The sequence below is a fragment of the Pogoniulus pusillus genome, chromosome 17, assembly GCF_015220805.1.
Source record: "Pogoniulus pusillus isolate bPogPus1 chromosome 17, bPogPus1.pri, whole genome shotgun sequence".
Lineage (NCBI taxonomy): Eukaryota > Metazoa > Chordata > Aves > Piciformes > Lybiidae > Pogoniulus > Pogoniulus pusillus.
The window spans coordinates 9157410-9169591 of NC_087280.1; the positions used below are offsets into that span (position 1 = coordinate 9157410).

The following is a 12182-nucleotide window of genomic DNA, read 5'->3' on the forward strand; positions in this document are numbered from 1 at the left end:
AAGGAAAGGTTACAGGTGTATGTAATGGTGAGGAAAGAGGTACAGTTGTGGCAGGCTGTTGTCAGCACTGCACAAGGATCTTACTGTCAATACATTGCAGTGATGTCATATGAGAACAAGTAGGAATGTTGGATTTACAGAGTGTTAGTTAGAAATAGATGAGTGAGCACTGGAAAGATTTGAAGTGGAGTCAAGAATATGTGTAAGTTTGTGTCATTGCTAAATGTAAGACTGAGAGTGCACTTGGAATCATAGAATGGTTTAGGCTGGAAAGGACCTCAAAGATCATCCAGTTTGAATCCCCCACCATAGGTGGGGACACCTCCCACTAGAACAGGTTACTCAAGGCGTCCTCCAACCTGGACTTGAACACCTCCAGGGAGGGAGCATCCACAACCTCCTTAGGCAACCTGTTCCAGTGTTTCACCACCATTACTGTAAAGAGCCCTTTCCTAACATCTACTTTGAATCTCCCCTCTTCCAGTTTAATAGAATCAGTCAGGGTTGGAAGGGACCACAAGGATCATGTAATTCCAGCACCCCTGCCATGGGCAGGGATGTCTTACCCTAGATCAGGCCAGCCAGAGCCTCATCCAGCCTGGCTTTAAACACCTCTGGGGATGGGGCCTCAACCACTTCCCTGGGCAACCCATTCCAGGCTCTCGCCACTCTCATGCTGAAGAAGTTCCTCCTCACCTCCATTCTGAATCTACCCACCTCCAGCTTTGCTCCATTCCCCCTAGTTGTGTCAGTACCTGATATCCTAAAAAGTCCCTCCCTAGCTTTTTTGTAACCCCCCTTCAGATACTGAAAGGCCACAATGAAGTCACCTCAGAGCCTCCTCTTCTCCGGACTGAACAGCCCTCCCTGCCATTATGTTCTGTGACTCCAGGAGTGTGGCTGGAGGCCTTTGCAGTGAAGACTGAAGTAAAGAAGTCGTTGAGAACCTCAATGTTTCACATGTCACTTGTGACCATTTCACCCGTTTCCTTTATCAGGGAGCCGACACCTTCCTTTGTCTTCTTTTTACCGTTAATGTACCTGTAGAAATTCTTAAGTGTTCCCTTTGACCTCCCTGGATAGATTGAATTCAAACTGTGCCTTGGCTTTCCTAACCAGACCTCTAGCTGCTCGGGCAGCTTCCTTGTATACCACTCATTCTAGCTGTCCTTTCTTGCACTTCTTGTAGAGTTTCTTTCTGTGTGACAGTGTGTCCAGGAGCTACTTGATCAGCCAGGCAGGCCTCCTAACATTCTTCCCTGCTTTCCTCATCGTTGGTATACATTGCTCCAAGGTTATCCTTGAATATTGACCAGCTGTTCAGGACCTCTCTTCCTTCTAGCACTTCATCCTATGATACTTTGGCCAGCAGATGCGTGAAGCAATCAAATTCTGCACACCTAAAGTCTAGGGTCGTAAGCTTAGAATACGTTCCGGTTGCCATGAGGATCTTAATTTTTTAAAGTTTAAACTCATTACTCCTTGTCCTGTCATTAGAAGACCTTGTAACTAGTCCCTCCCCAGCCTTCCTGTAGGCCCCCTTCAGATACTGGAAGGCCACTCAGAGGTCTCCTCAAAGTCTTCTCCAGGCTGAAAAGCCCCAGCTCTTGGAGCCTATCCTCATAGCAGAGGTGCTTCAGCCCTCTGATCATCTTTGTGGCCCTCCTCTCGACTCACTCCAACAGTTTGATGCCCTTGTGTTGGGGGCTCTAGAACTGTACGCAGTACTCCAGATGGGGTCTGATGAGAGCAAAGCGGGAGAATCCACTCCCTTGTCCTACTGGCCACACTTCTCTTGATGCAGCCCACTTGTGTAGCAGCTTCATAAATTCGTTACTTGCAGTACCGAATACACACAGAAACATTGTTTTGCTGTGGGATAATTTTTCATGGCGCTCTGTGACTTGCTTTGGAAGAAGACAAACTTGCACTCAGTATTTGTAACTCTTGCTGTGCAGCTTCTTAATGATCTATGAATGTCATTTTTTCTTCATCTTGTAATTCAGTGACGCAGTGACTTGTTTATGGGGCTCTTCAGAATCACATCACAATTGGAAACAATGACTCGCAGTTACAGTCTTCAACACTTTTGGATCATCTTCTTGGATTTCTCGGATGTTATGTTCTGATATCTTTTATGTATCAGGCTCTATACCTAAAACTCATTGCTGATGACCAGACATGTTCCATGGCCTCTGGATAGTGTTAATGAGACTGGTTTTGGACCTGACTTCAGCTGGTTTGATACAGATAATATCGCTGGAGATGTTCCAGAAGGAATTGCTTTCTAAGTTGTATCTCTACCTAAATTCACCTTGTTAGTGATCCACCTTGTGCTGATGGAGTAAGGTTTAATAATTATGCTGGTACTCTTCTAATGTTCAACTCTCTGCTTTGTGCAACAATTAATATATTTTGAAATGAACTGACAGTAGACATTTTTGTTGCAGGGAAGTTGAAAGTGAGCAGGTATCCTATACTGCCTTGGCTCACTGATACATCATTGTGGACCAGAAAATTGAACCCAGTCCAGCTTGGGATTGTTTTGGTATGTAAGTGAACAAGGATCTGACCAGCCCTTTTCCAGTTTCTTCATGCATTGAAGCTGTATTTTCTTCTTGCATCACTTGGGCAGCAGGTCTGGTCTCTTCTCTCAGTATTGTAGTCTGGCAAAGGCCTTTCCGTGATAATGTTCTCTGCTTTGCAGCATTGACTTGCAGATATTTGAGGGCTATGTTCATCTGAAGAGAGGCAAAGTAGGAGTTTCACTTAAATGATGCAGTGTTTCCTTACTGCTCATTTGCAGTTTCCTTGCTGCTCCAGTCTATTGCAGTCATCTCAAGCTAGAGTGGTATGTTGATGATGTCTACGTTAACATCCAACTCCCTTTTGTTCTGAACTTGATTGAATCATCTGAAAGTAAAAGGCATTGATACTCTCTTTTGGGTGTTCACAAAAACATACAGTTTCTGATCTATTTAATATTCAAGTTGCATTTTTGTCTGCCAGTGACTTTACAGTGGCAAAATATCCTTTGAATGACTTCTGTCTCATGTAACTGCATAAACTGAATCTTAGTCAAAAGAATTTGTTAGCTGCATTTTGCTTCTAAATACTGTAGGAGGAAGTAATGCAATGGAAGGAGATTTCATTGAGCCTTGGTTCTGTGGGTGAAGCAGATAGAATTCATTCACACCTTGTTCTTTCTGGTATCATCTTTCATCTTCAGGGATGCTCTACTGCTGAGACATCTGCTGCTTTTGATTTCACTGCTTCTGACTTAATCTTTAGTTCTAGATTATCTGTAGCAAGTTTATCCATTGGCAGGTTCTCTGGATATATAATGACCTTTCCTTTTGTCATGATGAACATTCTAGTGTTCCTCCAAACTAAATCTCCTGCTTAGAATGGATATGTCTTGGTTGAATCTCTCATTTACTAGAAACTTCATTTACAAGAAACTTATTAATTCTTACTCTGAAATCAGCCACTGTTTTAACATCCTAGTTAGAACAGATTATTTTCAGTGAATGCAAGCTGTTCTTGATTTGCAACACTTTCTGCATAATCAGAGTCTTCGAGATTTAATCCATTTTTACTAGCATTTTTGTCCACTTGTAGTAGTCAGATTGTGGCAGTTCAGGTGAAAGCAAGCTTATACAACCCCTGTGGTATTGCTAATAATGGTAAGGATCCTGTCATTTGTTGTCTTATGCATATTTTGTGATTCAGCATTTCTATGCTTACTGAGTACTCTAAAGTCTCTTTGTTCTTTTTGCCACTTCTGACAGAAGTGATGTTCCATCTTGAATGCTGCTGTTTAACTTCAAGCATCTGTTACTTACTACAAGTTGTTCTTGCAGGACTTCTGTTTAGACACAGCAGCGTTCAAAAAAGCTTTCATTGTGAATATTTCAGAAGAAGTTGAATCTGCAGTATTTCACAGATTCAAGTTTCCAGCAACAACAAACCTGAAATACAATTTTTGTGGTGTTCAGAAATGCTCTCTTAAGGATTTCCCAGAAGTTCCCTAGATTTACACTGATAAGTTCTGTGAATTATACCTCTTTGAAATGCTTGTTTGGAAGCTATCTTCATTCAGTTCTCTTTCATCTTTGCTACAGAACTTACTAGTTTCAGATGTACACTTTTAAGTTATATACAAATTTGCCAGCTTTATGGAACTTGTTCATGTAGAAACAACTGGCATTGTGACTTCCTGTTTCCATTTGAGCATCTCGGACAAGGGACTTGTGGAGAACTCGTAATATAAAACCAGTAGTAAATTGTGCACGTCAACCTGTGTGACTCAAATATCTCTGATGGTCCAAACAATTATAAAGTTACAAGAATAATGCAACATGCAGATGTGATCCAGCAAGGACAGATCTTGACTATGGATCATACAATCGGTTTAGGTTATGGTCAAAGATTGAAGATTTCAATTATGTACCATAACCTGTCTCTTCCTTTTTTATTTTTGGGTCCTTTAGTGTCACTGTGTTATAGAGTTGTCAAATACAGGCACCTGCAGAGCAGCCTTGCTCAAGTAGCTAGTCCTATATTATGTCTTGAAAGTCTTTCTGACAACTAAGTAGGTACTTGTTTCTGTTAATGCTTGTAAACATGCAGCTTTGTGCTTGATACTCCTCTACTCAGGATGATAATAGTAAGTTATTATGTACCTATCTTCATTGCCAATCCCGTTTTACAGGTTAGAGACTGGAGACTTGTCAAATAACATGAATGTTGCCATCTTCACTTATCCATTCAGTCATGAACTGTCTGAAACACCACAACATTGAAGCATATTTTATTCTTTGTAACTAGCATTCACACATAGCTTCTCAGTAAATACTCATTCTGTCAGGTATTTGGGAGAGGATTGTGCTTTATGAATCACTTTATGTAGTTAGATATTGTTCTAAATGGGTAATTTCTGCTGGAAGATCAAGCTTTAAAACAAAAAACCAAAAAAAAACCTGCAGAGCAACTAGAACAAAAATCTACAAGCAAACACAAGAATCCCCCCAGAAATGAAAATCTCTTACTCTTTTGGTTGTAAAATAGATTTGTATTTATGCTGGGTATGGTTGAGTGGCTGGAAGGTACCTTTGAGACACATAATATAAAGTTCTATTCTATAAACTCCTGAAGTTATGTCCTAGAAAAGGTGCATTTTGGTTAGTGGTGGCAAAAAAAACCAATGTAGTATTTGGCACAAGATTCTAGCAGAGTTTTGGTACTGCTTGTTCTAAGAATCTGTCAGAGTAACTTCTCTTGTAAGAAAATATAACAGATTCCTGGGAAGATAGTTGCTCATGGTTTGAGAGTGCTCTGTGTATGCAAGTAGGTAGTTTTACTATGGTGAGAGCAGGTGAAGCAGTAAGACTGAGCAATTCCAGAAATAAGGATACTTCTATCTGTGCTTAGACTAAGTATTTTACAATGTAATAGTTTCGGTGACTCCAGTTAGTCCTAGATGAGTCCTTATGTATCATACAGTGTTTCAAATCTATGGTTTTATATCCATGTGTGAAACCTCTGCTAATTATAAACAAGCAACTACTTTCTGAAACCTATTACTAAGCAGAATTAAGATTGAGAATGTATCTTGAATCCCAAGATAGCCATATCTTTATTAATACAGTTTATCACAAGATGCTATAAACCCTGTTGACTTCCAGAACAGCATAAACTAATCAATTTTAATCTGCTTTAAAGGCTATAATAGGAGCTATATGACCACACAATTCTATTAGAACTTCATCACATGAAATTTTACTTAAAATTTATTTCAAACAATCTACAGAGATTACATCCAATTTATACCTATTTAGTTTGGTGGCCAAACTTACTGTTCTTTTTGTCTGAATACATGTATGTTTTGTCCTCGCGTAGACATCTCATTTATGTTTAAATCATTCTTCTCTTTTAAGTGCTGTTTTAGACAAATTAAGATTTCCAACTTCCTTGGTTTTTTGCATAGAAATTATTTTAGCTTATCTTTCCTGCTTTATACTTTGTGTTGCATAATCTTTTGCTGATGTTGCTACTTACAATTAAATACTTCTGAGGATTTTAAGTCCCTGACTCAAAAGGTGTGTTGTGGTTTGACTTACCTTGATAATTTTTATTACAGTGTATTAGATGAACATGGTTACAGTGCCATTGTGGCAATATTATTTTTAAACAACCCTTTTTGTTCTAGTAATTTTTTAACATACTTTACTGAAAATTAAGATCTAGTAATTGAAATAGTTACGAGTGGCTGTTTGTACTGCCATTCTAGTTGTTGGTTAGGTGCTAGGACATGAGTGATAGAAGTTCTTTATGGTGTGACGAAAACATGTGCTAAAAATTCTTCAAAAGGTCTGGTTTTAATGCTGCTTTCTTGGATTAAATAAGGAAAATGCAAGTGCTAGATAGCAACCTAATATTAGTATACATTTTTCATAAAATTGAAGTTGGAAAAGCTGTTTCTTCTGTCAAGTACTTTGTGCCTTGTGGACAACTATTAAGACCTGCTGAGGTCATGAATTAATTGATGATAAATAACATTAGATATAACAGGGGCAGAACCATAGTTCAGCAAATTCAATTTGCCTTTAATGCAGCATCAACAGAGAAGATACAGGCGTAAGCAATTTTGAGGGTTTTGTTCAGGGTTTTTTTGTTAGGGTTTTTTTAAGAGGATACCTTTGAAAGGTTAAATTTTATATTAGAACTGATGATTTAACAAGGTTTTGTGAGACATACTTCTTGCTATCTCTGCAATAGCATTTACTTATGTAAACCGAGAAAATCAATTTTAATGATGCAGTGATAAGTTTTTTAATTAATGTGGCTTCAAAAGTCAATGCATTTAAATAATTTACAACTTATGTGTGAACTGTACTTGTAAAGACAGTTTGAGGGAAGTATCTCCTCCAAACAGTAGTTGGAGTTAAGCTGTAGTGTTTTATAGCTGCCGTAAAGTTTATTATAGCTCTGTTCTAGATGTTTACTTATGGTATACACGAGAAAGAAAACTGAGCTACAGAATGTTTTTGTAAGGTCATAATGTAGCTTTATGCACTTAATTTAGTATTTCAGATCTTAGGTAGTTCAGTCATAGCTCAAAGGCCTTTGTGATGAGGAGACTGTTTCTAACGAAGACTTCCAGTAAGCACTACGATAATTATCTTGAGACCTGCTTCCTGATGCTCTTAAGGTGAGGCAACTGGCATAAGTTACATGAAACAAGTTCATTTCATAATTGCTGTATGATTAGTAAAACTTTTTAAAGTTATGAAATGTTCTTCTGGAATTCAGCTCAAAAATTTAATTTTTGAAGTTGATACTTAGCATATAAAGAAAAATCTCTATATGTTTAAGGGCGTATTTGACCTCTGGAGAGTTTCTCGTTGTGCACCTTGTATGTGTCTGTAAATGTGTACACCATTTGGGATTTCCAGCGTAGAAACGCTCCTTTGTGTGTTCTGACTAGGTGCACGCAGGTTTTCTACTGAAAACCTTTTTTAATATATGTTCAAAATTTCCCACATAACAAGCATCCTGTTGTGCTTTAATTCTAGAACTGCATCTCACTCTGAATCTGCTTGTTGAAAGGTAGTAGCTGAAAGTCATGTGTACATACGCTGTTTCATGAAGAATTAGTTGAGTGTTTATGTGAAAACAAGGTACAGAGTTGTATGAGCAAACATTACCAATTAAGAGCTTCTCTGGAATAGTTGAGGTAATTAGAAACACTTAGGCAAGGTGAATTATGATAGCCACAGATTTTTGAATGTCAGCTTGCTGCTCTGTCCTCCTCTTTTTTGTATAGAATTTTAAGAGAAAGAGGCAAAGAACTTGAGTAGAAAATTGGTTTATATATCCTAGAATGTAATTTACTGATTTTAGAGGGTCTATTAAATGAAAAAAGTCTATCTAATATAAGAAGCAAGTATATGTTGTAATTTCATGAAGAAGGTTGCCTGTCTCTTGAGCTAATTTCTTATGAATGGAAAAGCAATGTAAGAATGTGAAAAATTCTTATGACATCAGTGACCAGAAGGATTCGGCTGCTCAAGGATATTTCAGCAATCTCTTATCCCTGTTGAAAGTATTTATCTGACTTAAATTCCAAGCAGGAAATGACATATTCGTGCTTAGTTTGTTTCCAAGTTTCATTTAAATAGATTCCTGAATTGTTTTCAATTCCTGCATCAGTAGAACAACATGTAGAGTTTTGGCTCAGAAATATATCCTCAAAACATAACAGCAGGAAGCTGGTTATTCCTTTGAAGAGTCCTGTTAAAAGTGGGTTTAGCAAAAAAAATTATTGCTACTGGGAGAAATAAAGTACAAATATATCTTGATAATGGAGATATTTGGTGATGGTACTTCTCTTATCACATAATTTGTCTGCATTATTCAGAGACTATTTTTGATTTAAGAATCACATTTTAATTTGGAACTCTCCTAATTTCACTTTCTCTGTATAATTTACTCCTGAACTCAAACCAACCATTGTTCTTCCATCTTACTCCTGCTGGTTTCTTTAGTCTGTTACCATCATCATTTTAGGTCATTTGAGCTGGTTATTATGAAAAAAAAAATGGAAGTAGGTTAGAAATTCTATTAAACTTCTACCAAGGAAAACCTGCTGTTTGTCATATAAAGGATGGGAGAAGCTAGTGTTCTATGACAAATACTTGAAACTAATATTTAAGATTTTGTCTGTTGGAATATGAACATAGGAGCAAATTACATACAGCAGTATGATGAAACTACTTGGAGTATTTTTAGGTACAGATGGCACTTGAAGTATACAGTTAAGATTTTCTTTGGAACATTCTGATTTATGTTACTCTTTCCCACCTGGATTGCGTGTTTGTGGCTGCAGTAAAATGACACCAAGGTTTCAAGTATCAGTTTGTTTACAGCTTGAATATATTGGTTTAGATTTTTATTCTATGGTAAGATTTTAGTTTTGACTTTCCTAATTCAGTAGTGAGCTACACTTTATAAACATACAGTTTTACTGTGAAAAGTGACTGAAAATGCTACTGGTTAGTGTTATATTTTAAATGAATGAAATTAATTTTAGATTTAAGTTTAATTCAGATTTCCAATGAGGGTTTTTTTTTTGCTTTACTCTCATTGTATTGCTATCATTTGGTCAGTATTTTGAGGTTGGATTTTTTTTGCACGTTGGCAACCAGATTTTGCCAGTAGTTCTGTCTGCACCTGTGTCAGACGCTGTCCAGGTAGAGGAACTTAATATTGCATTTTGTAAAATTCTCTGTGTCTCACAGAGGGGATGTGGTGGGTTGGGAAATTCCACACACCACCACCCCCCGCAACAATTTAGCCTTCCATTCTGGAGATTAAAAGCAAGAAATTAAGAGTACTAACAGACTGCTGCATACAAAACTGAGTTTGTAAATGGGTAAGAAAAATGCAGCTGTTAATTACATTTAGTCCTCCTTACTATGGAAATCTGTGTGAAATGCCAAATGGGAAATGTACACCACCTTCTGAGTGTCACTTTGCAGAGTACAGCCATTTGTTGCTTTATTTGATTTGTTACAAAAATAACTTGTTTTGATTTCTTTTTCCAGCAAACAGGAGCATAACTCTTCAGATGGAACAGAAGAATGCCATAGAAGTAAAACTACAGAATTTGCATCAGTTGAAAAGAATGAAGAAAACTCATCACTGTCAACTACAGAAAACGTTCCTAGTTCGGAACTTCCTGACAGCAGCTCAAAGAATTCTTTGCATGAGAAAGGAGCATTTTGTGATTCAGATGATAACAAACAATTAGTAGAGGAGAAACAAAAATGTATTCGTGATGAAAGTGTGTTGCAAACTTGCCAAAGTTCAGATGTTATCTTAAATGAGCAGACTAAAGTACATAGCTTGGATGAAAATTCACTTTCAGCCAAGAAAGCAAGGGATTTAAAACTTACGTTGGGTGAAGATGTTAGTTTTGAGCAGTTCTTGAGAAAACGAGATGAGCCTGAATCCATTAGTTCAGACATGAGTGAACAAGGTAGTATTCATTTGGAGCCTTTAACTCCATCAGAGGTACTAGAGCATGAAGCTACTGAAATTCTTCAAAAAGGTAATGTTGAACCTTCTTCAAAAAAAGCTGGACAAGTCTCTGAACAAACAGATGAGCCTTCTGAAGAAAGCAGCCCCGACAGAATGGAAGCAACTGTAAACAAGACAGATGAAAGTGAAGCAAGCTGAAATTTTGTTAACTTTATTGCTTGTTACAAATGATGGTAGGAACACCGTAGACCATTCCTAATAAGTGTGCTCATTGATATTAGTTATTTACAAAAAAGTGGAGGGAAAGGAGGAGGGCAAGGCAGTGAAAGGAAGTTGAGCATATGAAGGTAGTTCATATGTGTGTCTACAACTGATTTCATTAAACTTACAAGTGAACACATGGAAATATATCATCCTGCCTCTCAGATGTGATATATATCAGATTGACATTTGGAAGGAGGAGCAAATTCTAATTTTTATAGCTAACTAGCTGGGGATAGGGTGATTTGTTTGCCAAGAAAATATTTTTTTAAATCCTTCAGTGTGAATATCATTAAACAGTGGAATTTAATGTGAATTCACATCTTTTGCTGAAAGGGAGCACACTTGTAATGATGGTTATTGGTCTGCTGATAATTTGAGTAAACAAACTGTTTGACTTGGTGTCACATTCCTGTCTGTAAAAGCATGTAAACAGAATTATATGAATCTCTGCACCTCTGTACAGGTGTAATCCTGCCAGGCTGTAAGCTTACCTTAATAAACTTTCAGTGAAAGTGGAATTATTACAATAAAAATATATATTTGTGGGGTTTTCAGTGTGCAGGCGGTGCAGAAATAACGAACATAATTGTATGAAGTAGAAGATACTGCTGAAAGTACTGTAGCTGTTAGGCTTTTACCATTGTTTTAATTCTTCTTAGCTGTAGACCCATAGGAATGGTCTGTAAGTCACACCAAAGTACAGTTTAATGTAAAAACTGTTCTAAGCAAACCCCCAAACTGGAAACACCAACTGGCATGCATTCTGCCATTTTGCAGCTGCTACTGGCTAACTTACAAGAAAGACTCAAGGGTATATAAAGTAGATTTGTACAGTTCAATTTCAGGACTTTTTGTAGACTAAATTGTGTACAGAAAGGTGGCTGCTGGGTTTTGGGTTTGAGTTGGTTTTTGTTTCTTTTTTTTTTGTCTTCTAGTTAGCTAGATATAGGAATGCATAGGATTAATAATAGCTTGCTCTTATGACTTCATTGCTCCATCTGAAACATTCAGAATGCTTTTGACTTAGGTTTGTTTCTAATGAATGTTAAATATTTTGAACAGCTGTTCAAGCACCGCTGTAAATTATTACTTTTTGAGTAAATATTTGCAACAACATTTTGTCTTTGTGCATAATTTTATGCTCAGCTTGGAATTTTGAGCATAGTCTTCCTACAGTTAAAAAAAAAATTAGTTGCAGCATCTAAAATCTGTTAATTTTAAAATTGTGAATTTGAGACTTATGTGGTGTTTTTTTTTTTTAATTGGGTTGGGTTTTTTGTGTGTCTGTGCATTGTTGGTTTTTTTCATATTAAATGAGCAAGTGCCTATACATAAACACTTTTTTAGCTGTACGTTGTGGTAAGATGTGCTAACTGCTAAGTTATAGAAGGAGTATTTTTCTGGGCCACGTGTGTGCGACTGAATTCTGCTCTCTCGGCCTAAGTTAACTGGGCACAGCTGCTATAAATAGTCCAATCAGCAATAGTATTAGCATTTAGAGACCAGCAGGCTTATTGTGGGAGCCTTGAAATAAACCTCATCAGTTGCAATATCTCAAAAATTGCTTTGTGCTCTAAAGAGTTACATGACTTAAATTCAGAAGCATTTCAAATTTTTTTCATTCATGCAGGTTTAAAAGACTTCTAGAAAGAAAAGTGGAACAGTGTACATAGTTGCAGCTCTTCAAGATTTGCCACTTTAAGAACGTCAAGTAACAGGAGACATGAAGTTGAGAACAATATGTTGCAGTATTCCTTTGGTGTTTAAAGATTTTTTTTTAGAGAAGTCATTAACTTGAGGTAGGATTGACCAGTCTGATGCCTTCATATGTGGAAAATTGCAAAATGCAGCATGACAATAAGGACAAAGGACTT

General features: G+C 37.2%; 1 protein-coding gene across 5 annotated transcripts in view; it reads left to right on the plus strand.

Moving 5' to 3' along the window:
- ZNF280D (zinc finger protein 280D) overlaps window positions 1-11424 on the plus strand; it is a 38057-nt gene extending 26633 nt beyond the window's left edge. For 4 of the 5 annotated variants that reach the window (XM_064157548.1, XM_064157550.1, XM_064157549.1 and 1 more), the window contains one exon: window positions 9609-11424. In XM_064157548.1, the coding sequence (XP_064013618.1) occupies window positions 9609-10242 (634 nt within the window). In that variant the 3' untranslated portion in view covers window positions 10243-11424. Of the gene's footprint in view, window positions 1-2450; window positions 2549-9608 lie in introns of all 5 variants that reach the window. The other variant, XR_010305354.1, reaches the window with a different exon arrangement.
- Window positions 11425-12182: the final 758 nt, after the last annotated feature.